Genomic DNA, 26868 nt, shown 5'->3' on the forward strand with positions numbered 1-26868 from the left:
GTGAAAAGAGCAAAGAAACGCAAAGACTCCCGCAGAAAGGCAGCGAAGAATGATGTTTGCAAGAGCCGGATCAACTAGAAGTGGGCTTGGAAGGAAGAATTTGTTCTTAAAGAAGAAGTGGGCTCAGAATTGTCTAAGCCCAAACTCTAACCTAAGTCCAAGACCAAGCCCAAAGTTGCCTAAGCTCGTAGCCGTCAGATTGGATCCACAGATGCATCCTACGGTCGCTTCATCGTCGTGCATCGAAGTCTGAAGCTCCTGTCAAACACTACAGCACCTAACTCCATCTTGAGCCGTCAGTTTCGTTGTACTTCCGCATCCAACGGTCGCTCCTCGCTTCCTTATGTATCGCCGTTAGATCGATCCATCATCTTCGCATCCAACGTCTCATCCTCGCTGTTCATCAACAATTGCTAAACCCGCTCAACACCCGAGTACCAAATACCCTATACCCAAAACAAACGCACCCCAATCCATTTTCCATCGACTTCTTCTCTTTCTCCCTCACCCTCTGCAACACCACCATACCCTGCCGCACCACCATCATCACCACCACCTTCCTCAACTGCCACAACCACCACCAAAAGCCATCATGGCTATTACCTAACGAAACCCCATCTATTTCCCCTTCTTTCTAGCCAGCTATCGTACCAATTTCTCTCCTAGGGTTTCAGAGACAGGAAAGAAGAGAAATTGATAAAATAGCTCGAGCTAGAGGAGCAGTTGGAACATGAGATGGAGAAGGAAGAGCAGAGGAAGGATGGGTCGAAGACATGGGAACGAATCATCCCATCAAATTAGGTAAATCAGTAACCCTAATTTCTGCTGTTTTTGGGGATTTGGGGAAAACTTGTGTAGAACCCTAATTGAAGCTTGTAACTATAAATATGATGTGTGGGTGTGTGTTAGAAGAGATGCCTGGACTAGACAGAGCACCACCAAGAGGCCTGGAATAGCCAGGACCTCAACTGTTAATTTTGTTTTCAATATCAGTTCATTTTAAATTTCAGTTGTTCAATTCATCATGTTCTAGTTTAATTGCTAAGGGGGATATGAAATCATGATGCTTCTGCTAATTCAATCCAAGCTAGATATTGTGCTTGTTGTGCTGAAATGTTTAGGATAGTCTTAATCAAAGAACATCCTTTAGGTTGTTAAAACACCTAAGTGGCTTCTCTGCGGGTAGTTGTAGTGTGAGAGCCCCAACTATCACAAGGTTTAGAATTATCTTAGTGCCTTTAGCCTCCTTTCTAACCCAACCCTTTGATGAGCAGGAGGCATAGAACCTCCACTGCCATCTAGTTAGTCAGAAAGCCTAGAAGCTGACTGATAACTAACAAGGGACAAGAGCAGTATTGAACTGAGATTGCCTTAGCATAGGTAAAATGGTGGATTTGAAGCCTTAGTACCCTGCCACTGTTACCTTTAATTTCTGTCACTATTTCAGTCACATACCAAAACAGCTCAGTTGTGTTTCAACACAACACAAAATTCATTCCCACTGTCACTAGAAAAGTAGAAACAACATTTGCACCCTCCAAGTCCCTGAGGACTTTCCCTTTCTTCCCATCACTAGCTACATTCGACCCTGTATACTTGCAGGTGGAGTTGTAGGCTTTCTTAAAAACCTACCACTTGTCTTCAATAGACTTCGGTATTTTGCTCACTTGAGCATCTGGGCTCTACATGGTCGGTTCATCATCCCATGTAGTCGGTCCCTTCTCCATTTCATGAATGATTTTCAATAAATTATCAATTTATCATCAATTCAGCAGTTGATCAAAATTAGGGTTTTGAATCCAAGGTTCATAATTCAAGAATCAAATGCTAATAATTTTATGTTGATCCCATGATCAACATCCTAATTAATTATACTCGGTTCAGCTGCCAGTATTTTAGATTAATGTTTATCTTGGTCTTGTTACCAATGATCCCTCAAATAAGCAACATTCGCTCAAATGAACAATATTTGTTCACGTTAAGAATATTGGTTCAACTGTCAATATTCAATAATTCATTAAATGAGCAACATTTGCTCATGCGAGCAGCATTTGCTCATACAAGCAACATTTGCTCATACGAGCAATATTTGTTCAAATCATGAATATTGGTTCAACTATCAATATTCAATAATTCAACAGATGAGCAACATTTGCTCAGACTAGCAATATTTGCTCAGACTAAGGAATATTGGTTAACTATCAATATTCAACGATTCAGCAGCACAGTTTGCTCAGGTTATCAATATTTATTCGACAATGGTATTTTTGTCTCAGCGGACATGTTCAATTCATGAGTCTCAGAACATTTGCAAATTATGTTCAACTCAGCAATACAAGGACTCATTGTCCCATAAAGTCAGCAATTAACTCCACAATCACGATATGTCAATCACGTCACATGGAGGGATATTAACTAGGGTTTTGGTCTGGCGTCTACGGCACGTGTGTTCATACACATGATGAGAATGTGAGCAAGTCGTGCAATCAGTTGAAGGAGTTAGCAAAGTATTGAATGGAAAATTAACCAAGTCTCTGCACGATGAGCAACTGGTTTTGACACGATTTCCCACTTCTCCACTCTTTGACTTCAACAACTGTCACACTTCATGGGATCAAGGTGTTTAAAATTCCAGCAATATAAATAAGTCTCTGAATCCTGATTGAAATGGACAAGAATTTCTCGACAAGTTCACACAGACAATCTTTCGTCTACACGAACTCATCGTCTGAGAAATCACTCTCAACTGAGTAAAATTCAATCATTCAGAAATTTCTTACACAGAATACACAACACACCTACAATCTCGATCACCATTGATCTCACACATTTCTCAGCTTCCCTCCTACAGATCATCCCATCCTCTCTTGTGAACGAATTGACTCTGGAATGGCCATTGTCTTGGTTTAGGTCGGAGTCCCACAGATTGATCTCTCGAACTTAAAGCACTCCCTTCTTGCAGTGCATCTGTGTGAGGTTGAGCATTTGCTCGGTTCAAGGAGTCTCCGTATGGTTATCTCCTCAATTCTATAAAAACCAGCAAATCGTTTTTCCCCATCTACAACACTACACAAGACACAATTGAAGCAAAGATGATTTGATTCACTCGAATCGTTTCATGAACTTTATTGCCACGGTTTTCATACTGCATTCCTTAGTCTTTATAAGTTTAAGTTCATAAATCATCTTCAGATATATAACCTTTCTCAAGTTCGCAGACTAGGTTCGCGGACTTAAGCAACCGGTAGAGTTTATAAACTCCAGCAGAAAATCTCGGCAAAGACTTTCCGCCGGTTCGCGGACTAGTCTAGTTTGTCAACTCCAGCAGAATTTCTCGGGATGAGAAGTTCGGCAGTTCGCGGACTTGGCTCACGCCATTTTACGGGTTCTCTTGATCAACAAAGTTCGCAAACTTTGGTTCAAGGAATAGGACTTATACATAAATGTGTTTCCATAACAATGTTTATTTCCATCATTGGTTATGTAATCTAAACTCTCATTTCAATCATTGAAACATTCTTAGAGGACATTATATAGTTGTTACACCATTTCTCGTCAAAGCAATTTTCAAAGTGATTGAAACATATCATGACTTTCGTCACTAGGTAAAGATAAACTTGATCGAAGAGAAACGCTTACCAACACATATTTCGAGATATAGATAGGAGAGGTATACTCGGCTCGAAATACCAAATGTGTATAATCCAAGTCTATATATATAGCATACGACTTCTAGTCTCAAAGAGTAGGATATAGAGTAGATAGACTTTTGAGTGACAGATAAGTTCAAGTCTTCACATACCTTTTTGTCGAGAAGTTCTACCGGTTCCTTGAGTAGTTCTTCTTCTTGTATGATGAATCGCCATGAAGTCCTTGAGCTCAACTACACTTTCTATCCTAGTCCGAGACTTAACTATAATAGACTATAAATCAAGACTTATAGTTTTGATCACTAACATTGACAAACATGCATGAGATAGCAACACATGCGAGGTCGACCGAGCAATGCTCTAACAGATTTCATTCAAAAACTAAGAAACAGACGGAGCCAAGGTTACATCATAAATAGAGTCAGCTAATATGAAGTAAGGTGTGAACCCTTCCCTAATACATATTTATCTACTAAAAGTTATTGCAAAATATATATTGGGGGTACACTTTCCTAATCAAAATAATTTCTAAAAGATTTCGCTTTTTTTTTTTGCAAGTGTATCAACTACTTCATTTTTTGTTCTACGAAAGAACTGAAAACTACAAAAATTAGAACATGATTTAGCTAAATTATTTGTTCCTTTAAAAAGTGCTTTGTTGTCCCAAGAGATCATAGATTGCTTCTCATTCAAAAAAATTGTTAAGCTTTCACAGTCACATTCAATGTCGAAATTACTCATTTTCTTCTCTACTGCCCTTAATAGTGGCCTAACGCAAAACTAAAAATACAATTTATTGTTTATGACCTAAACCGTGATTCAAGATTATCATTTGAAAATAGCCTGGAACAGTGATATGTGTCATTGATGTTATTCGAGAATGTTTCAAATTGATTATTAAAGAGATATAGAACTATTGTAAATCTGGATACAGGACAGTACGCATACCATCTTACATACTGAAGCAACTGTTATAGGTCCGATAACCGAAGTACATGTACCCAATACACGTACCGACGTAGCTATAGTTCGGCAACAATTTTTGGTACGCATACCAAGTATGCAAACCATAAAAAGTCTGTTGACTCGTGAACTCAGGATGGTACGCATACCTAGTATGCACACCGAAAAAGATTTGTTAACTCCTGAACCAGGTTGGTGCGCATACCCAGTATGAAAAACGGAAAAGGTCTGTTGACTCCCGAACCAGGTTGGTACGCATACCTAGTATGCAAATCGGAAAATATCTCTGAACTCCTGAACTCAATTTGTATTAAGGGTATACAAACCCGGTACACGTACCATGACAAAATAACGGACGAACTGGAAGTAAGTACACGTACCCAGTACACATACTTACCCTGTCGAATATTTTCAGATGCATCATAATTATTTCTATGAGATAATCGGCATTTGAAAAACTCTTTAAAAAATACATCTAGACATGTTTGATCACATTATTGTGACTCGAGATTAAAGTCTCACGTGTTTATGAAAATATTTAAGCATATAGTTCGTCTGGTTAGTTTCGGCAAACCTTTTATGAACAAGTATTTTGTACACGGTTCGGTTACGATTCATCATAACCATAGTGTATATTTTGTTGTGTTAATCTCAAATCAAATATTCATATAACGGCGGATATTGATTGCTTGATTCCAAAGATACCTTAGCTTAAATCTAAAGTAACCTTTGATTTTGAAAGTCTACATAAGGAGAACCTCAAGAAACTGGGATCTTTGAATCCCCGACACTTCTTGTGTGTCCTTGTTGTAAACCAGAGTCGTCCTATCCTTTAAAAAATTTAGGTTTAGAGATTAAAAATACTTCGCTTATGGATTTGTGAAGCCAGGTCCAACTATCTTTATCTTGATAGTTTGTGTATCTTGATCTTGCTACTGATTGTTGAGTCTCACTCCAATCAGGCGAGATAGATGGAAATCGCAAAATTTCTTTGTCTCACACTTTGTGGTTCCGTAGGTATATTCCTCCATAACAATTTTTTGTTGATATCGGATTGGAATTACTTGTGAGGTGAATAATAATCTAGGCTGCTCTTCAGGAGTCGTAAATACCGGATTTTGAGGTTTGCTAGACTTTGTGTATTGCAATCGATTTCCTATCTTTCCTTAATATTTGATCTAAACGGAAATCAAATATAGGCTTCTCTGTGGGAGGAAGATTGGTTTAAAATTCTTCAATTGAGTTGAAGCAACTCTTAGGCTGTAAAGGACATCATCTAAGGGAATCAATTGCATAGAATCTTGTGAGATTCAAGAGGCGGAAGGAGCGCGACTGTAACTAAATAGCTGTGACGGTATATTCGATCTCAACTACATTACAGTATGAAGTTACTTGTAGTATGCTAGTGTCTGTAGCGACTTAATACATTTTGGTGTTCAATATGGACTAGGTCCCGGGGTTTTTCTGCATTTTCGGTTTCCTCGTTAACAAAATTTCTGGTGTCTGTGTTATTTCTTTTTCCTTATTATATTATTTATCTTTACAATTGAAATATCACAGGTTGTACGTAAATCAATTAAAGTAGACATGTCCATCATAATTGTTGGATACGACTTGATTGATCTTGGATATTGATCTTTGGTATCGTCCAAATACTCTCACGTTATAATCAGGCTCATAGACTTGTCTCCGTTTACATATTGATTGTGAGAGAAAGAGATATAAACTTCTAATATAATTCCTGATTGAGATTCATTAAGTTGTAACTCTCGGAATTGTATTTGAGTTTACTCCATACAGGTTGCCTAAAAAAAGTTGGTAGTGTATTTTGGTACCCCCATATTTTCAATTGGTATCAGAGCAGGAAAACACGTGAAACTAAAGTCTGTGTTTGAAGCAATCTTACTATATGGACGAAAGTACTATCTCTAATATGTATCATCCGCTCAGACTATACCAGATCCCGAGTATGTTTTAGAAACCATCGATGATAATTTTGGTTGTGATCTAAAGAAGATGATCAAAAAACTTTGTCTTGAGAAAAAACGATTGATAAGTAAAATCGATGGACTTCACTGTGAAAGGGAAAAAATTATGATCTAAAGTAAAAACGATATCAAAGATTATGATCTTCGAGAAGGATCTGAAAGGGAAAAAATTCTCCAGTATAAATTGGATAATCAGATTCAAATTAATAAAGAGATAATTGCAAAGTTAAGTGATTCAAAATCTTTCTCAAACTCTTGAGGTTTTGAACACTGTTGAAAAATCGTCCAATTTTACCAAGGATCTGAGTAATTCTCTTAATTATTGTCTAAAGAATTATCGTCATTTTGGAGATAAACGAGGCTTAGACTTTGCTAAAAGCGATGTGACTCAGGTTTGTTCGAAAGAATCTTGTGATGTTACTCAAAAGATATTGGCTCTGAAAAAGCGGGGGTCTAACAACCACACCCAATATTTCGTTTAGGAAATTTGTATGGATAAACTCCAATATAATTCCAAGAGAGAATCAACTAGACAGTCAGACTCAATCTGAAAAAGCGGGGGTCTAACAACAACACCAAAGCAATTTTCAAAGTGATTGAAACATATCATGACTTTCGTCACTAGGTAAAGATAAACTTGATTGAAGCGAAACGCTTACCAACACATATTTCGAGATATAGATAGGCGAGGTATACTCGGCTCGAAATAGCAAATGTGTATAATCCAGTAATATATATAACATACGACTTCTTGTCTCAAAGAGTAGGAGAAAGAGTATATAGACTTTTGAGTGACAGATAAGTTCAAGTCTTCACATACCTTTTTGTCGAGAAGTTCCACCGGTTCCTTGAATAGTTCTTCTTCTTGTATGATGAATCGCCATGAAGTCCTTGAGCTAAATTACACTTTCTATCCTAGTCCGAGACTTAGCTATAATAGACTAGAAATCAAAACTTATAGTTTTAATCACTAACATTGACAAAAATGCTTGAGATAGCAACGCATGCGAGTTCGACCGAGCAATGCTCTAACAATCTCCCCCTTTGTCAATTTTAGAGACAAAACTATCAATACATATGGAATACAAAAAAGATAAAGAAACTCTAGTAGCTCCTATTCCACATGTCTAATCTTCAACATTCCTCGAAATCTTCGTCATTTCCAAGTACTCCAATGTTCCCAAAGGTTGTAAGTTTAGTATCACCGTTGTTGAAGATCTGTAGCTATAAAAATGAGAAAGCATCGGTATCGATCATTGGTATACAGTGTCATAGTATTATTACACAGTGTCAAAGTTCAATTGTATCACAACTTCAACAATAATACTATGGTGATATGTATCACTCCCCCTTAGTCAATATTCCATCTCACATGGAAACCACTCCCCCTTACACAATAATCCGAAAACCATATGTATTTAAAGTGTGAACTACATATTAATTCTCCCCCTTTTTGTCAATAAAATTGGCAAAGGTACAAGAACAGGATCATAATGAAATTTTCGTAAGAGACATTTCATGACTAAAAGAAAATATATACCATCTAATTTAGATGCAATCATATAGCCGAAGCTAATAGCATTCATCAAGGAGTTTAAAGATACAAGATAACCCCTCTAATATTCCACATCCGCACTCCCCTCAAGATATTACCAATAAGCACAAGTTCAAAAGAACTCTCCCCCATTTGATGTAATTCCCGAAAGAACAACAAGAGCGACCTTAATTTCAAAAGAAAAGAAGGATTTTAATGGACACCAAAAACCATGAGAATGATTTTCTATATCCAAAAACTCAATCAAATTAATCACAAGTAAACCCATAATTAATTTAATCGGAATACGCAATCAAATTAAACACAAATAGTGATCAACTTAATTGATTATTCTCGACATAAGAGAACTTACGGAGCATATGACTAACATAACCATCAGAAAATGGATAGGATAGTCGTTCATAGACTCAACATAATAGGAATCTTACGGAGTATGAAGATACTCAACTAGATTGATTACAAGAGAACACATAATTAATCTAATTGGAATACACAACCAAACTAATTACAAAAGTAATCAATTCAATTGTCAATTGTTTTGCTCAACATAAAAAGAATTATGAAGCAATAACTAAATAGCCAAACAAGTTGATTAATTTAGTTCAAAATGCTCGCCATAACATATCTCACGGAACAACCAACAAAGCTAATCAAAAATTAATCAACTCGGCCGTATCGTGCTCAACATGAGATGCATTACGGAGCCTCACAGTAATACATAAAATATGGATCACTGGTGATCAATACTGCGGAATACACAAGGATTCATTCTATCTTCAATCACTATATGCATAATGATATTAATAGACATAATCCTTGGAAACAAAATATTTTAACCTATCTTCCATGAAAGAATTGACAATATAGGCTTAAATTTTGTATTTGTCAAAAGTCTATTCATTCTTTTACCAGTACGTGAATACCAACTCATGAACGACTTTACTTTTGACAATATATGGGACCTTCAAGTTCACGGACGTAAACATACATATCCGATAACAAATTGCAATATAACAAATCATAAAGATTAATACTGCAAAAACATCATCCTCCAAATATTTTTAGAATTTAAACCAATAAACCTAAAAAGAACAAGAAGATGAAAAAGAATAGCTATGTGTAGTCACAATCATTGTTATTCAAGCACTAGTTATTCTTCCAACTAAGCCAAAAAGAAGATATACTATGAAACTAAAAAGCAACAAGCTAAAAGAAAACAAACTCCAGCGTATTCCCGAACACGAACTAAGATCATATGTACGGTTCAGGATCCTCACTAGTCATAGGGTCTTTGAGCTTATGATCGACATCAACCTCTGCATCTTTAGAGAGGACATCCTTGTTTGGAGGATCTTTTGCATGATATTTCATGAGACTAAGGTCGGGATTAACCTTTTTCAACTCAGATTTTACCATATCAAGACACTTCTTTGCATCAACAAGTTGTTGAACGTCAAGAACCATATCAATTGGAATCTTCTCCCCAATATCTGAGTAGGAATCAAGAGATTGAGGAAAAGATCCTTTGACTTCAACAAAGGTTCTTTTCTTTTTATCAAACTCGAAATACACCGCGTTATCAACAAAGTCTTCAGGTAAATCCCAAGAACATGAAGAAGAACCCATTGATAATAGGAAGCCTAGAGTGAGATATCTCAACTCGATAGGAAGGGTATATAAACGATTTTGAAAGGACTTAGGGTTTACAAGATCGGTTTGTGTGGTCACCCAGGAACCGTGTGTGTACCCAGAGATAGAAGGGTTCACAAAACCCTGAACAATAAGGCTAATTGTGAAAATATACAGCACAATGCTTAGAAGCAAGGCTAAACCAAATGGTTTAGTTAGCAAAAATACTAATGTAAAGTGATTTGTAACTGATAATCCTTCTAAGGACGATAAGAAATTAGCTAGATAATCAAAGACACTTTAACAAAAGTATACCTATCCAAATCTCACTCACTAGGATTTTTGTAGGTGAGACTTCAACCTTGTGATTAATTAACACAAGTATGAGCCTTTGGCTCATTAATTGGATGTTGATTATGATAATCCCCTTTTCTGCGAGACTTTGGAGGAAAACCATTATGATGTGAAAACTTATCATAGAATCTGCTAATATAAACATAATGTAGATTCTTACCTGAGGGATTTGACAACCTGTTGATGATCTCTTCATAATCCTTTATAATCATTTTTAGTATGTCTTCCGAATTTCCTTCTTTTGGTATCTTTTTCACATCAAGACTATCATTATCTCCCTTTTTCTCATAAGAATATTCATGAGTTCTTCTTTGATGGAATGGTTTAGAGAGACTGTTTCGCTTTTGAACATTTGAGGAACCTATAGGAAAATTCCTCTTTTGTTCGGCGTGTCCTTTTGAATCAAAAAATGGACATACTTTCTGATCATATAGATGACTAGAGGGAAAAGTCTTAAAACCATCGTTGGGAGGCCTCTTCCTTCCTCGTGATGTAAACTTTCCTCGATTAGAGGAAACAATCACATTTTTTATAACAAAAAGAGATTTTGAATTTACTTCTGAACGAGGAACGTTTTCAGTCATAGCAGAAGTACTTGATATGTTAGACTGCTTAGAGGATCCTTGAATAGAGAGTTTACTCAAGCGATGTTCAATTTCCAAGGCATCCTTTTTCAGGCTAGCCTCAAGAGTCATACGTGAAGAATGATCTTCAGTATTTTCCTTGAATTTGCAGTCTCTTATTACACCAAGAAGAACATTGACATGGTGTTTCAACCGATTAAATCTATCATCTTGGATTCTAGCAAGATTTAGAATCAGTTCACTCTCTTCAGATGTTTTCCGTTCGTTAATAGAGACGGTATCTTTTGAAGGGTATTCGAAATCACACATGTCAGTGTTTGTCTGTCTCGTCAGAACACAAGGTTCGTCTATATTCGAGATTGAAGTATCTTTCTCTTTATTAGACTTAGACAAGACAGAGTTTTTATTTCTGGTGACGCGTTTACCAGAGATACTACTCTTGTCCATAGAGTCAGATCACTACAAACACAGACTTGTAAGGTCTTGAATGTATTTTCCTGCTCTGATACCAATTGAAAAGGCGGGGGTCTAATAACACCACCCAATATTTCGCTTAGCAATCTGTATGGACAAACTCGAATAATACTTTTAAGAGAATCAACAAGACTCAATCAATTAAAAGTACATCAACAAGTTTATATCTCTCTCTTGATTTGATTTACTCAAGCAAGAATGCGAGTTATAATCAAATACAAGGAATAACTTGGATGGTACCAAAGACCAATATCCAAGGATCAATCAATATCAACCAACAACCAAAGGTCGGATTTCCAATTGATTGATTCAAACACACAACCTGTATTATTTCAATTATATAAACAAATATAATGCGGAATAGAAATAACACAGATACCAGAAATTTTGTTAACGAGGAAACCGCAAATGCAGAAAAACCCCGGGACCTAGTCCATATTGAACACACACTGTATTAAGCCGCTACAGACACTAGCCTACTCCAAGCTAACTTCGGACTGGACTGTAGTTGAACCCCAATCAATCTCCCACTGATCCCAGGTACAGTTATTCTCCTACGCCTCTAATCCCAGTAGGACACTGCGCACTTTATTCCCTTAGATGATCTCACCCACAACTAAGAGTTTCTACGACCCAAAATCGCAGGCTTTAACAATATCTGTCTCACACAGACAAGTCTATCAAATGATCAATCTGTCTCCCACAAATAAACCCTAAAGGTTTTATTCTGTCTTTCGATAACAATCAAGGTGAACATGAACCAATTGATAATCCGGTCTTATATTCCCGAAGAACAACCTAGATTAATCAATCACCTCACAACAATCTTAATCGTATGGTAGCGAAACAAGATGTTTTGGAATCACAAACGATGAGACGAAGACGTTTGTGATTACTTTTTATATCTTGCCTATCGGAGATATCAATCTCAAGCCAATCAATCTGATTGTACTCGTACGATAGAAGATGCAAGATCAAATCACACAACTACGATAAAAGTAGTATCGGTCTGGCTTCACAATCCCAATGAAGTCTTTAAGTCGTTAACCTGATTTGAGAAAAGAAAACAAGAGGTTAAAGGAGAATCGACTCTAGTATTCAAACTAGTATCACACGTAAGGTGTGGGGATTAGTTTTGCACAATACTATATGTCTCCTTTATATAGTCTTTCAAATCAGAGTTTTTCCTTGGTCACAAAGCAAACAATATCCACCGTTATATGAAAACCTGATTTAGATTCAAGCTAATATTTCTCAACCGTTAGATCGAAAACTTAGCTTGTTACACACACTTGACAATGCACACTTCTAGGTTTGTTAACCGTACCCAAACGTATGCACTTGTTGGTTCAATAATAGTCAACCAAAAGGTTAGTCATATGAGCATATCATATCAACCATGTTCTTCTTCACCATAACTAGTTCAAATGACTCAAATGAACTAGTTAGAGAGTTATTCAATTGCAAGGAAATCTCATGTACCACACAAGACACAATTGAAGCAAATATGATTTGATTCACTCGAATCGGTTCATGAAATTTATAGCCACGGTTTGTAAACTGCATTCCTTAGTCTTTATAAGTTTAAGTTCAGAAATCATCTTCAGATATATAACCTTTCTCAAGTTCGCAGACTAGGTTCGCGGACTTAAGCAACCGGTAGAGTTGAAAAACTCCAGCAGAAAATCTCGGCAAAGACCTTCCGCCGGTTCGCGGACTAGTCTAGTTTGTCAACTCCAGCAGAATTTCTTGAAATGAGAAGTTCGGCAGTTCGCGGACTGAGTTCACGGACTTGGCTCACGCCGTTCTCTGGTTTCTCTTGATCAACAAAGTTCGCAAACTTTGGTTCAAGGAATATGACTTATACATAAATGTGTTTCCACAACAATGTTTATGTCCACCATTGGTTATGTAATCTAAACTCTCATTTCAATCATTGAAACATTCTTAGAGGACGTTATATAGTTGTTATTCACAAACCATTTCTCGTCAAAGAAATTTTCAAAGTGATTGAAACATATCATGACTTTCGTCACTAGGTAAAGATAAACTTGATTGAAGCGAAACGCTTACCAACAAATATTTCGAGATATAGATAGGCGAGGTATACTCGGCTCGAAATACCAAATGTGTATAATCCAGTCTATATATATAGCATACGAATTCTTGTGTCAAAGAGTAGGAGATAGAGTAGATAGAATTTTGAGTGACAGATAAGTTCAAGTCTTCACATACCTTTTTTTCGAGAAGTTCCACCGGTTCCTTGCGTAGTTCTTATTATTGTATGATGAATCGCCATGAAGTCCTTGAGCTCAACTACACTTTCTATCCTAGTCCGTGACTTAGCTATAATAGACTAGAAATCAAGACTTATAGTTTTGATCACTAACATTGACAAACATGCTTGAGATAGCAACGCATGCGAGTTCGACCGAGCAATGATCTAACACAATCAATGGAAATATATCCACGAGTTGTATCTATGTTTCTCAATGTAATCAGCAAATCAAACAAATAGAATCGACGAGCCTGATTATTATGAGAAACAACTTGAACGGTACCAAACACCAATGTTCAAGTGTCAATCAATTTATATCAACAACAAAAGGTTGTATTATCTAATTGATTGAACTACGCATAACCTGTGATATTTCAATTATATAAAAAATATAATGCGAAAAAGAAATAACACAGACACCAGAAATTTTGTTAACGAGGAAACCGCAAATGCAGAAAAATCCTGGGACCTAGTCCAGATATGAACACCACACTATATTAAGCCGCTACAGACTCTAGCCTACTACAAGTTAACTTGGGACTGGAATTTAGTTGAGCCCTAACCAATCTCACACTGATTAAGGTACACTCGCGTTCCTTACACCTCTGAATCCCAGCAGGACTCTACGTACTTTATTCCCTTAGCTGATCTCACCCACAACTAAGAAATCTAAAAACATTGAAGATGAGAAATCGTTGGACATAGTTATGTGTAATCACAATAATGGCTATTCCAAACCCTAGTTATCCTTCTTAAAACACAAGAATAAATTCTCATAAGAAGTTTCCTAGACATAAGACAAACTCGTAATGCACATACAAGATGATTTGTCCTTAGAGGTAGAATCAATCTTTTTCGCATGGATTTACACCAAGAATAACTACCAAAGGCGTATAAAAATATTTTCTTAACAAAGAAGAACATATAAAGTCATTAATGACCATGCACCATAGTTCACATAAGATGATTGTGAACATTCAAGAATCCAATAGCAGTACGTACTACTGTCCATTCTTGAACTTCCTTCTTTGTGATTCACCAACAACATTCCTTTAAAATCTACAAATTATCTTAGAATAATATTACTCAAAGAAACCAAGTGCCCAAGTCCAATAGAAGTGGAACAAGTGCGACGAAACGGGACAAAACACTCAAAAGCAAGAGATAGGACAAATACCAATCTTAACTCATCCAAATTCAATAATTATCATCTCCATTTCGAAGAGAATTCAAAGAGGAAGAGAATGCAAAAAGAATTAGGTTATTCCGAGTTCGGGCGAAGAAGATACGGCCAAAACAAGTTTACCGAATATCGACGTCTATAGGCCAGTATGCATACGGGTTTGCAAACGAGTTTTCGTGACTTGGAGCAGTATGCAAACGGGTGTGCGTACTTAAACCCCTAGATTTTGATTTTAAATGATGGTATGCATACCTAGTATGTGTACAATGAAATCCAAACATCCCGAACTACTATTTTCAAACCTAAACATATAAGAACCTTAAACACATACCAAGTTAGGTGGAAATGAACGATAAGCAAGGTACATGTATCATTATAAGTACTCTAAGCAAGTAAAAACACAAATATTGCTCAAGTTTATAGACATACCTTTTTAGAAGAATCAAATCGAATTCTACATCCTTACCGAACACAATCTTTGAGCCCCAATTCTCGTGCTTCCCTCATCGTATACATAGCAAGGCATTTCTTGGTGAGGATGCACTAACAACACAATCAATTTGTGTTGAGGTGAACAATGTGTTGCTCACCATGGCACCAAGAAAGAGTTTCTTTCCAACTACTTTTGAATTCAACAAGGTTGAGAAACATCCAGAATCTGTTTTTACAAGTTTTGCAAAAGACTTTAGAGATATACACAAAAATTTGAGTTCCTGATATCTCATTTTAAAACTTAATAAATACAATGTCTGCAGATAATGTATAGTACTGCGCAGGGAAACTCTTTTGGTGAAAGAAGACATCCTGACATGTTCACAACAGTAAACAAAACAATTATCATGACGCAGTGTATCAGGAATTGACCAATGAACTGATTCATGCTTTGAGGTGATACCGTCAGATGACTGAGATTTAAACTCCTCTTGTAATACGTTTAGTTTACTACAACCAAGTGGATTACACATAGGAGGAGCATTGCTCTCACTAATTAGTAAATCAATATCAACCTCGATATGGGTATTATTCATCATAACTTGATTTATCTTGTCAAGAGATTCTTGTTTTTTCTGGAGGTAACTCAACATCAAGAGATAGGCTTTCAAGTTTCTTTTCAAGCCCTGAAAACACTTCAAGGGATTTTAAACCTGGAGGAGGTTTAGATATAATTTCTTCTACATATTTTATTAAATCAGTAATGGAAGAGAATTTTGAAATACTTGGATCTAGTGGTGCATTTATTGAGATAACACTTATGTCCATAGAGTCAGATCACTACAAACACAGACTTATAAGGTCTTAAACGTGTTTGCCGGCTCTGATACCAACTGAAAATGCGGGGGTCTAACAACCACACCCAACAATTCGTTTGGAAATCTGAGAGGACTTACTCCAATACACTTTCTAGAGAATCAACTAGACAATCAGACTCAATCTAGAGTAAAGTACATCAGAGAGTTTAATATCTCTGTTTCACAATGTAATCAGCAAATCGAACAGATAGAAATCTGTGAGCCTGACTATTATGTGAAACAACTTGAACGGTACCAAAGACCAATGTTCAAGTGTTAATCAATTTATATCAACAACCAAAGGTTGGATTATCTAATTGATTGAACTACGCACAACCTGTGATATTTCATTTATATAAAAAATATAATGTGGAAAAGAAATAACACAGACACCAGAAATTTTGTTAACGAGGAAACCGCAAATGCAGAAAAACCCCGGAACCTAGTCCAGATTTGAACACCACACTGTATTAAACCGCTACAGACTCTAGCCTACTACAAGTTAACTTCAGACTGGAATGTAGTTGAGCCCTAACCAATATCACACTGATTAAGGTATACTCGCGTTCCTTACGCCTCTGAATCCCAGCAAGACTTTACGTACTTGATTCCCTTAGCTGATCTCACACACAACTAAGAGTTTCTACGACTCAAAGTCGAAGACTTGATAAACAAATCTGTCTCACACAGAAAAGTCTATTGATTAGATAAATTTGTCTCCCAAATAAATACCTACGAGTTTTGTTCCGTATTTTGATAAATAAAGGTGAACATGAACCAATTGATACACCAGACTTATATTCGTGAAGAACAACCTAGTAATATCAATAACCTCACAATAACTTAACCATACTGTGGAACAAGATACTGCGGAATCACAAAGAATGAAACGAAAAGCTTTGTGATTACTTTTTATATCTTACCCATCGAAGATTAAATCTCGAGCAAATCTTAGAGAAGATAGTACTCAATAGGATAGAACAAAGTAAGATCAGAACACACAACTACAGAGAAAATAGTTGGGTCTGGCTTCATAATCCCAATGAAGTCTTTAAGTTGTTAACCTATAATGGTTTTAGGAAAAACCTAGGTTAAAGGAGAATCGACTCTAGTCGTAACTAGTATCACACAGGAGATGTGGAGATTAGGTATCCCAGTTGCTAGAGTTCTCCCTTATATAGTCTTTAAATTATGGTTTGCAATCAATGTTACCTTGGTAACAAAGCATTCAATATTTACCGTTAGATGAAAACCTGATTAGATTAAAGATAATATCTTTCAACCGTTAGATTGTCTTAGCTTGTTACACACAAATGAAATGTACCTTCAATTAGATATAGGTAACCGTACCTAAACATGTATACTTAATTAGTTGGATCAACAATAGTTAGCCGAAGTTAGCCATATGAACACTTTCATATCAACCTTGTTCATCTTAACAACAACTAGTTCAAATGACTCAAATGAAACTAGTTATAGATTTGTTCAATTGTTTATATTCTCATAAAAGTATACAAGACACAAGTGAAGCAAGATCGGTTTTGATTCACTCGAATCAATTCATGAACGTTATAGCCAAGGTTTGCAAAGATTGCATTCCTTAATATATAAATATATTTTTTCATGAGTATGTAGACATACTTAGCCGATTTTAGAACTTAACCCACTCAGGTATGCAAATAGGTACGCATACCTAAGTTTCTGGACTTAGTCTTGTTCACCAGTATGCAAACGGGTACGCATACTGTCGTTCATGACCGAACTCAATTGAAATCAGTACGCCTACGGGTATGCATACTATAGTCCCGGACTTCAATTGTTAAATCAGTACGCATACAGGTATGCATACTAAATTTCGGACTTGAATACACTTGCAACAGTTAGCATACAAGTCCGCAAACTATGCTATATTCAATCAAAGGTTAATTGTTCTAAACTTACATTTTAATCATTGAAACATTCTTAGAAGACGAGAATGCCTGTCTCACACGAACTATTAGCTTCAAAGCAATTTTCAAGTGATCAAATGATCAATACAAAACATTCCGAGTCTACGTCAAATGCCTGTCTCACACAAATCATGTAAGATGTTACTAGGCGATTTTCACATGATCAACTTTTGACTTTCGTCAAGAATAAAATATGAAATTGGTTAAAGCGAAATCTTACCAATAAATATTTTGAGAAATATGTAACCGAGTTAAACTCAGATCGAAATATCAAATGTGTATAATGTAAAGTCTATACAGCTATACAACTTTTATCTCAATAGGAGATAAAATAGAAATAGACTTATGAGTGATAGATGAGTTCAAGTCTCCACATAACTTTTGTTGATGAAGTTCCATAAGATCCCCTTAATTGTTCTTCGTCTTCAATCGATGAACGTCGTGAAGTTTAAAGCTCAACTACACATTCTATCCTAATCCGAGACGTAGCTATAAGTAGACTAGAAATCAAAACTTACAGTTTTGACAACTAAACTTGACAAACAAGCTTGATATAGCAACTCTTGCGAGTTCAACCGAGCAGTGCTCTAAAAATCTCCCCGTTTGTCAATTTTAGTGGAAAAACTATCAATACATATGCATTACAAAATAAATAAACTTTGTAGCTTCTCATTCAAATGCTTGATTTCCTTGGTTCTTCAACATTACTTGAAATCTTCGTCACTTCCAAGTACTTCAGTGATTCTGAACGTGTTCAACTCAGCATCATAGTTGTTGAAGATCAGTAGCCATAACAATAAGAAAACAATTGTTCTCAATTATTGTTATACACTGTCATAGTATTATTACACAACATCAAAGTTCAATTGTATCACAACTTTGACAATGATACTACGGTGATATGTATCACTCCCCCTTAGTCAATACTTCATCTCACAATGAAAACCACTCCATCTTACATAATGATCCGTAAAACATATATATTTGTAATTGAACTACACAATAATTCTCCCCCTTTTTGTCAATATAAATTGGCAAAGGTACGAAAACTAGTGGGATCATAATGAAATTCTCATAGATATACTTCATGAATAAAAGATAACATATCAGCTTTGTTTCGATGATTTCACATAGTCGAAACTTAGTGTATTCATCAAGGAGTTTATAAAGATACAAGATAACTCCTACAATATTCCACAACCGCACTCCCCACAAAGATTTGGCAATTAAGCACAAGTTCAATTAAGAACTCTCCTCATAAAATGTCATTCCCGAAAGAACAACAAGGGCAACCTTACTTTTACAAGAAAACAAGGATTTCTTTGGACAAATTGATAGTAAACAGAAACAAACTACTATAACTAGAAACAAATGAGGAATTGAAACAACACTTCATTGAAACTTCAAGATTTTATTGCCCAAAATATATTGATAGATCCAGGGGCAAGAAAAAAACTATAAATTTAATGAACCAGAACAACACCAACAGATTGTCGTAAGGGTTGAAACGTAGCAGTATCTAGAGGTTTGGTGAGAATATCAGACAATTGTTGTTCGGAAGGCAAAAATTCTATACTAATGATACCATTCTCATAAAGATCTCTAATAAAATGATACCCGATGTCGATGTGCTTAGTTCTTGAATGCTCAGCAGATTCTCAATGATGCGAATCGCGCTAGAGTTATCACAAAAGATTTTCATTTTCCAGTGTCAATTTCATAATCAGCAAGCATATGTTTCATCCATAGAAGTTGAGTACAACATGATCCTGCAGCAATGTATTCTACTTCACACGTTGAGAGGGATTGTGAATTTTTTTTCTTGCTATGCCAAGCTACAAGATTCAATCCTACATAGTAGAAACCCCCAGATGTACTCTTTTTGTCTTCCACACATCCTGCCCAATCATCATATGAATAGGCAGTAAGATCAGTGTTAATATCAAAAGTATAAGATAAACCATACCCGATAGTGTGTTGAATGTATTGCATGATCCTTTTTGTGGTTGCACAATGAGACTCCTTTGGATTAGCCTGAAATCTAGCACAACAACCAACACTAAAAGCAATATTAGGTCTAGTGGCTGTGAGATATAAAAGGATTCCAATGATAGATTGATAAAGTTTTTGATCCACATTCGCTCATTTCTTATCTCGATGTAGTTTACCAGTGGTGGGCATAGGAGTCAGTTTTGGAGTTGACTTATCAAGACCGAACCTTGTAACAAGATCTGTTAGAGCATTGCTCGGTTGAACCCATCAAGCGTTGGTATGTCAAGTTTGGTTGTCATATTTTAGTGAATCAAAACTCATTTAAAGATTCACTTGATTATTTACTAGAGTCAACTTCGTATAGATTAGCTAGAAAGTTACTAGGATATGAGACTTACAAGTATTACGTGAAGACTTGAAGAATGTGAAGAAGTAAAGAGCTACAATGACGACATCATCCTTCCTCTTGAGGTTAGAAATATTTGACTTGAAAATTTTCATTCCTAACGTATCTTTCAAGTCGTGCATATTGAAAACATAACTGCGAAGCTGTGAATGATTATACTCTAGTTAGATATAGTATTAAGGAATTACAATATATAACGTCTATCTTTTTAAATTCGTATACAAGACATCGACATAATCGTATGAATGCTATTGTGATTATGTATAGGTATGGGTGAAGATTTCGTCCTAGGAAACAATGTTTTACATTCGTTTAAAGGAAGTATAATTGATAAACTTGTTTTATGAATCGAAAGGGAAACCGCTAGGCTTATTGGTATTGTTATTCATTACAAATCTTTGGATTACCAATATGTGTGTTTAGTATAGCCACTCATAACTTGTTTATGTATCTTGGTAAAACTATTCACAAGGCCTGACTTTTGTATTGGTATGACTTTTATTAGTGAAACCGATCTTAAGTAATCACCTGAGATGGTATGATCGATATATTGTAATTGGTATGCCCAATTCTAGACATTGGGGAACCGATCCTAGTAAGAGGTGCAACCTATCACAAGTTTGTGGAATCATCCTTGTAAGAGGTGCAACAAGTCTTAGTAATTGGTGACTGATCCTATGACTTGTGCAACCAATCATGAGTAAATACCAAAATTATGTGGTAACCGATCCTAGTACCTAGTCAACCAATTTTTGGAAAGCTAGTGTGACCAATCATATCACCCACATGGAGGTAGAACCGAAGATCTGGGTTTTGGTAGAACCGTGAAACCCATTAATGGTGATTTGATAGGATAATCAATCACATAGTTCTTGGAAGTCAGATGAACCAATTCTAAACTCGTTTGGAAGTGTGGCAAATCGGTTCCAAGATGGTAAGTATGAAAAAGGATTTACCAAGTAAAGATTTCGACATACTTTGAACACGTGCAGTAATTCTTACCTTTTATTGTTCAAAGATATTCCTTAATAACTAAAAGAGAATCTCATATCGAAATAAATTGAGAATCTTTTAATTAAGGTTTTTAGTTTTATATGCTTTTAATTTCCAGCAATTAAAATGCATATCTTTAGAAAATAAAAATTGGTAATGTGCATTTACTAATTGGAGATTTTCTACTGAGATTTCGGTCAATATTTGGACAGAGCTTTTCCAGGAATTATAAAAACCGAATTTGGAAATATATTGCATATCTTGAGAATATTTTCGGTTTTGGAAATTCCTTGGTGTCCAAACTTCCTTGGTCTATAAATATTGAAGTTTACATTTCAAGCAAACTAATCCTCAGAGCCCGCAAAACTACCTAGTTGTGTTGTTACTGGTGGTGTCGTCTATTCGGATAGGAGAGTACCCTAATTAGGATAAATCTCTTACGACCGCTCGTTTTAAAGACTTCTTTGGGATTGGGAAGCTCTACGAGTACCATTGGTGGTAAACTAGATAATTGCAGTTTATTATTAGTTTTCGATTGATTTGATTGACTAACGGTTGTTGAACTTTGTTTGCACCTAGTTTGTTTATGCTTGGGAATCTTTTCTTCTGATATAAGATTCACTCAAACTAGATCGAAGTTTCGACGGGGATCTTTGGACTGTTTGTAGATCTAAAGACGTCTTGTGATAATCCATTGTTAACAGACTCCGTTCTGTGTGTGATTGATCACAAGAGATTGAAGTTGATTGTGTGCAGGTGTTTGTTGAAGATCTAAGAAGATTTGAAGAAAAATGAGATTTCTTATTTGAGTTTATAATCTTTGGTGTGCACATAACTTGATCGGACAGGGATCCAACTATAATCGTTTTATTTTTGTGATAACCTTGATTGATTAGTTGAATAGATGGCCATCAATACGATTCTTTGTGACTCAAAGTATTGATTGCATAGTCTAGAAAATTACTTTGGTAGTTGTTAAGAAATAGATCTAAGAACCTAACAAAGGAGTTTATTGGGATAAACGGAAGAGCCTTTTGTCAAACTCATATCACTTGTTTGAAAAGAGTTTTTACCGAACAAATTTGTTGTTCCTTTACTGTTTGGAATACGAACCAAAGGAATTGTTCCAAGTACGTGACTTATTGCAAGTTGGAGGCGCATGAATACAGACGGAACTAGGTGAACTATAGGTTTAGTTGCTTGGTCTCAACTATATGAAGTTGGTTTAGAGTTTGTATAGCGGCTTAATCCTGAGAGTATTCAATTCTGGACAAGGTCCCTGGGTTTTTATGCATTTGCAGTTTCCTCGTTAACAAAATCTTGCTGTGTCTTTTACTTTTCTATTTCCGTAATTATAATTGTTTTTATCATAATTAGAAGTAAAATACACAAATGTTAATTCCTAATTACTTGATAGAAATCCTATTGTGTTTGGTTAAGTCCGAACCTATTATCAAGTAATCATACTTCGTTGTTGTATTGTCTCGATCTTGTATCCACAATCAATCACACAAGTTATCTTGTTGTCATGAAAGTGCGAAGACGTCCTGCGATTTCGTCGCAAGACGGTAATGTCATGGGACTTTATTTTCGCAAGAATATTTAGGCCTGTCATACTGTCGCAACATTCCTGAAGAGGCCATAATACAAAAGAAAAAGTTAAGGAATTTATTTGATAGGTTGGGATAAGCTTAATATTCCAAAAGCTTTGGGTGGTCTTGGTTTTAGGAACCTTGAACATTTTAATACTGCTTTGTTAACTAAGTTAGCTTGGAAGGCTTGTAATGATGATAATTCTTTATGTATGCAGATTGTTAGAGCCAAGTATGGTAACAATGGTAATTTACTTCATATAAATAAGTTGAAAGATGATTGTTCTGGCTTTGGAGGAGTATATACTCTGGCATTGAAGTTGTGCAACAACATTCCAAGTGGATTGTTCAATGTGGCACAAAAATAAAAATTTGGATTGATAATTGGATTATTGGTCTTGATAGTCCACCTGTCCCAATTGTGGGACTTTCTAGCCTTGGCACTCTCACTTTTGTTTGTGATCTGTTTTATCCTGATACTAGGGTTTGGAACAACCAACTTATTAGTGTTATTTTTGATGAAGTAACTTCTCATGCCATTCTTAGTATGTATGTACCTGACACAGGGGATGACTATCTAGTCTGGAAACCAGATAGAAGAGGTAAGTTTTCTGTGAAAAGTGCATATAATGCAATATGTATTAATCATGTTAACAATGCTATAATTGGAGACTATATTCCTATAGAGGTTTGGAAAAAACTCTGGCACACTAGAGTTCCACATAGGGTGCAACTTTTCATTTGGAAATGCTTGAGAGATATTGTACCTGTTAGAGGAAAATTAGCTGTTTATAAACCTGATATTGATGCACAGTGTAGTCTTTGTACTCATGGTACTGAAACTCTTAGTCATCTCCTTGTTGAATGTACCTATGCTAGATCTATTTGGAATTCCTTAAATGTCAACATCTCAGATGTTATTCAAAACTTTGAATCTCTTCAGGTTTGGATAATATCATGGTTTTATACTGCTACTGATGAAGGTAATAACATGGTTTGGATAATATATGGAAAGTTTGGTTTTTCAGGATGTAAAACCTAATATGCATAGTACTCTTTCAAGAATTTATAATCTCATAAAACAATGTGAATTTAATACTAATTCTTCTAGTATTAATAGAAACAGGTGTATCCTTCCTAAGGTTTGGTTTTCACCAGATACAGGTTATATAAAAGTTAATATTGATGCACCTTATGTTTATGAAACAAGAAAAGGTAGTATTGGTCTAATAGTTCGTGATCATGCAGGGTATGCGCTTGCAGTAAAAGGCTTTAGCTTGGAGGAAGAAATGGAAGCTGAGGTTGGAGCAGAACATTTTGAATGCAAAGCACTGATCAAAGCTGTAGAATGGATAGAAGAACATGGTTTCAATAAAGGGATTGTGGAGACTGATTGCAAAAATTTGGTGAACTCGATACACAATGAAGATCCACAAGTGCATTGGTTCAATCATCATCTTTTTCTTTCGGTTAGAAACAAGTTTTTAAACAATGAGTTTTGGTTTCGCAAACTAGTTAATAGATTAAGTAATAGTATAGCTCATGAATTAGCAAGAAAAGCTAGACTTAAAGCTAATAATTTCTCCTTTTCTTTTAATTACCTTCCTGACATTGTTAAATGGATCGAGGATGATGATGTACTCTCTAGAAGAATTTGATCAATAAAATCTTTCTTCAGTATCCAAAAAAAACCTACCAAACACATACGTTGGATGTTTCCCACAGGCTTTACCCTGGACACGAAGTCAAACACCAAACGAGCTAACTGAGACAAGACGGAAAGGGCCACCACTAATCAGGTCAAGGAAAGAGTGAAGGAGAGCATCAAACATCCAACGACCACCATCATTCAACAGTTTATTTATTTATAGGAGAACTAGATTTTCCTAGAACTTTCAAGGAGTACGTTTGAGAAACCGCAAAACAACGTCTTACTGGAACTTTTTGTAATTTATCTAAACAACACCGACGCGCTTTCTCGCTCTCTCTCTCTTCCGTTCTCGAACGAACAACACCCCTCCATCCATAACAAACCCTAATACAAAGACATAATCCAGAAGAAGAAGAGAAAAACTAAATCTGAATACATTTTCTGCCCCCTTCCAGTTTCCATTATCAATCTTCTTTTCTCTTCATAAATCTTTTGTGGATTTGTTGTTTTTTTGGTGAGGATGATGGGGTCTCTTCAAGCAGATCAGCTCCAACAATTGAAAGATATATTTGCAAGATTTGATATGGATTCAGATGGAAGCTTAACCCAGCTAGAACTTGCAGCATTATTAAGATCATTAGGTTTAAAACCGAGTGGTGATCAGATTCAAGCCATGTTATCAAATATAGACGCGAATGGGAATGGATCTGTCGAATTTGATGAATTAGTTTCAGCTATTATGCCTGACATGAACGAAGAGATCTTGATAAATCAAGAACAATTGATGGAAGTTTTTAGATCTTTTGATAGAGATGGAAATGGATATATAACTGCAGCTGAATTAGCCGGATCAATGGCTAAAATGGGCCAACCGTTGAGTTATAGAGAATTAACAGAGATGATGAGAGAAGCTGATATTGATGGAGATGGTGTTATCAATTTTAATGAATTTGCTACCATTATGGCTAAATCTGCTGCTGATTTCCTTGGTCTTGCTGCTGTTTCATAGTGCAAAATCATCACATCACCTACTGGTATGTGGTATGTTGGTTGATCATTCTTCATCAATCAAGCATTAGCAATCTCATTTTAATTGTGATCATCAAATTCTTAATCAAAAAAATGACTAACATCTATGGATTTTACTTGTTCTCTCTTTTTCTTTTTTTTTTTTTTAAATTAGATTTTGTTTATTAGTATTAAATTTAATTAATTAGGAGAATTAGTGTACATTGTGGATTTGGTTCTAATTTGTATAAATTTCAGAAAAAAAGACTGATTCAAATCTTATTGTTTATCTTTATTTCATTTGGAATTCTTCTTTACTCTTCATCTTAGATTTGTAATTTTTCTTTTCCCTTGTAAATTAAACAAGGTAAACCACATTCATTTTCCTTACCACCTCAAAGAAATTAGATTGTTGGACCACATTCACTACTTCACTGCATTTATTGACATTGACATTGTGCACAGATAAAACATAAAAATGGTCCACCATCGGAATGCTGTTCCTGCATATTACCTTGTCTCTGCAGTCTTCACCTATATTCATAATCATATGAAACTTTTGAGCTTAGGTTGCGGAAGGATAATGGAGCTCTATATATTTATCTAAATTGGAATCACTAGATGACTGATTAGATCCAGAATATTTGTCAACTTTGCATGTGAGAGGAAGAGAAGCTGACTACTTTTCTCGTATTCTAGATGTTTGATTTTTTGGTATGCTCGTCTCATTTTCACCGTCCCTACCAACCCCGAAGGAGAGATGAACATTCCTTCTGTTTCTTGGGGTCTTTGAGATGACCATTGCTTTGCTTCTTGGGGTCTTTTAGTTTGTCCCTGAACAAATTAATGATCCGCTTTCACCTTCTAATTTGTCTACCTCGATTAGCTGGTATAAGTAAAATATTTTTTTTTTGTTTCTTTGAATTTACGGATTTATCACATTTAAAAGATTTGACGAACTGTAAATTTACGGTGATTAGATATCATCTTTACATATGCATCACCGGATGGTAGGGTATTTCTGTTCAAGATTAGAGTTTAGAGGGAAATCGTTGCCACTGTATACAAATTAAGAGATACAGATCACACACTCCTCTTTTTGATTTTATTTTTCTTATCTCAATATGGAGTTGGAGACTGGAACCTGAACAAACTACACGCACATTTACGGAGGAGGAAATATAACCATCGATCTCCAACATCACAGTGAGCTTTAAAAACACGCCAATCACCAAGTAGTCGTGGTCTGGTGGTTGGCATGCTCTGTTGATTGGCATGCTCCCTTCCATTGCGGAGGTAAGAATTCGAACCCTATAATTGTCAAAAATCC

At 35.8% G+C, this 26868-nt stretch overlaps 2 protein-coding genes across 2 annotated transcripts; both read left to right on the plus strand.

Moving 5' to 3' along the window:
- The first annotated feature begins 23426 nt into the window (after positions 1-23426).
- Positions 23427-24537, plus strand: LOC113306014. The gene is made up of 2 exons (XM_026555004.1): positions 23427-23822; positions 23908-24537. Exons 1-2 carry the CDS (start codon positions 23427-23429, stop codon positions 24535-24537), a joined length of 1026 nt encoding a protein of 341 aa, XP_026410789.1.
- Positions 24538-24790: 253 nt separating this feature from the next.
- On the plus strand, positions 24791-25683 carry LOC113302966 (probable calcium-binding protein CML16). The gene has a single exon (XM_026551943.1). The coding sequence runs from the start codon at positions 25051-25053 to the stop codon at positions 25537-25539; it is 489 nt and encodes a 162-aa protein (XP_026407728.1). The 5' UTR covers positions 24791-25050; the 3' UTR covers positions 25540-25683.
- The last annotated feature ends 1185 nt before the right edge of the window (positions 25684-26868 follow it).

The sequence above is a fragment of the Papaver somniferum genome, chromosome 8 (assembly GCF_003573695.1).
Source record: "Papaver somniferum cultivar HN1 chromosome 8, ASM357369v1, whole genome shotgun sequence".
In the NCBI taxonomy this organism is placed as follows: Eukaryota; Viridiplantae; Streptophyta; class Magnoliopsida; order Ranunculales; family Papaveraceae; genus Papaver; species Papaver somniferum.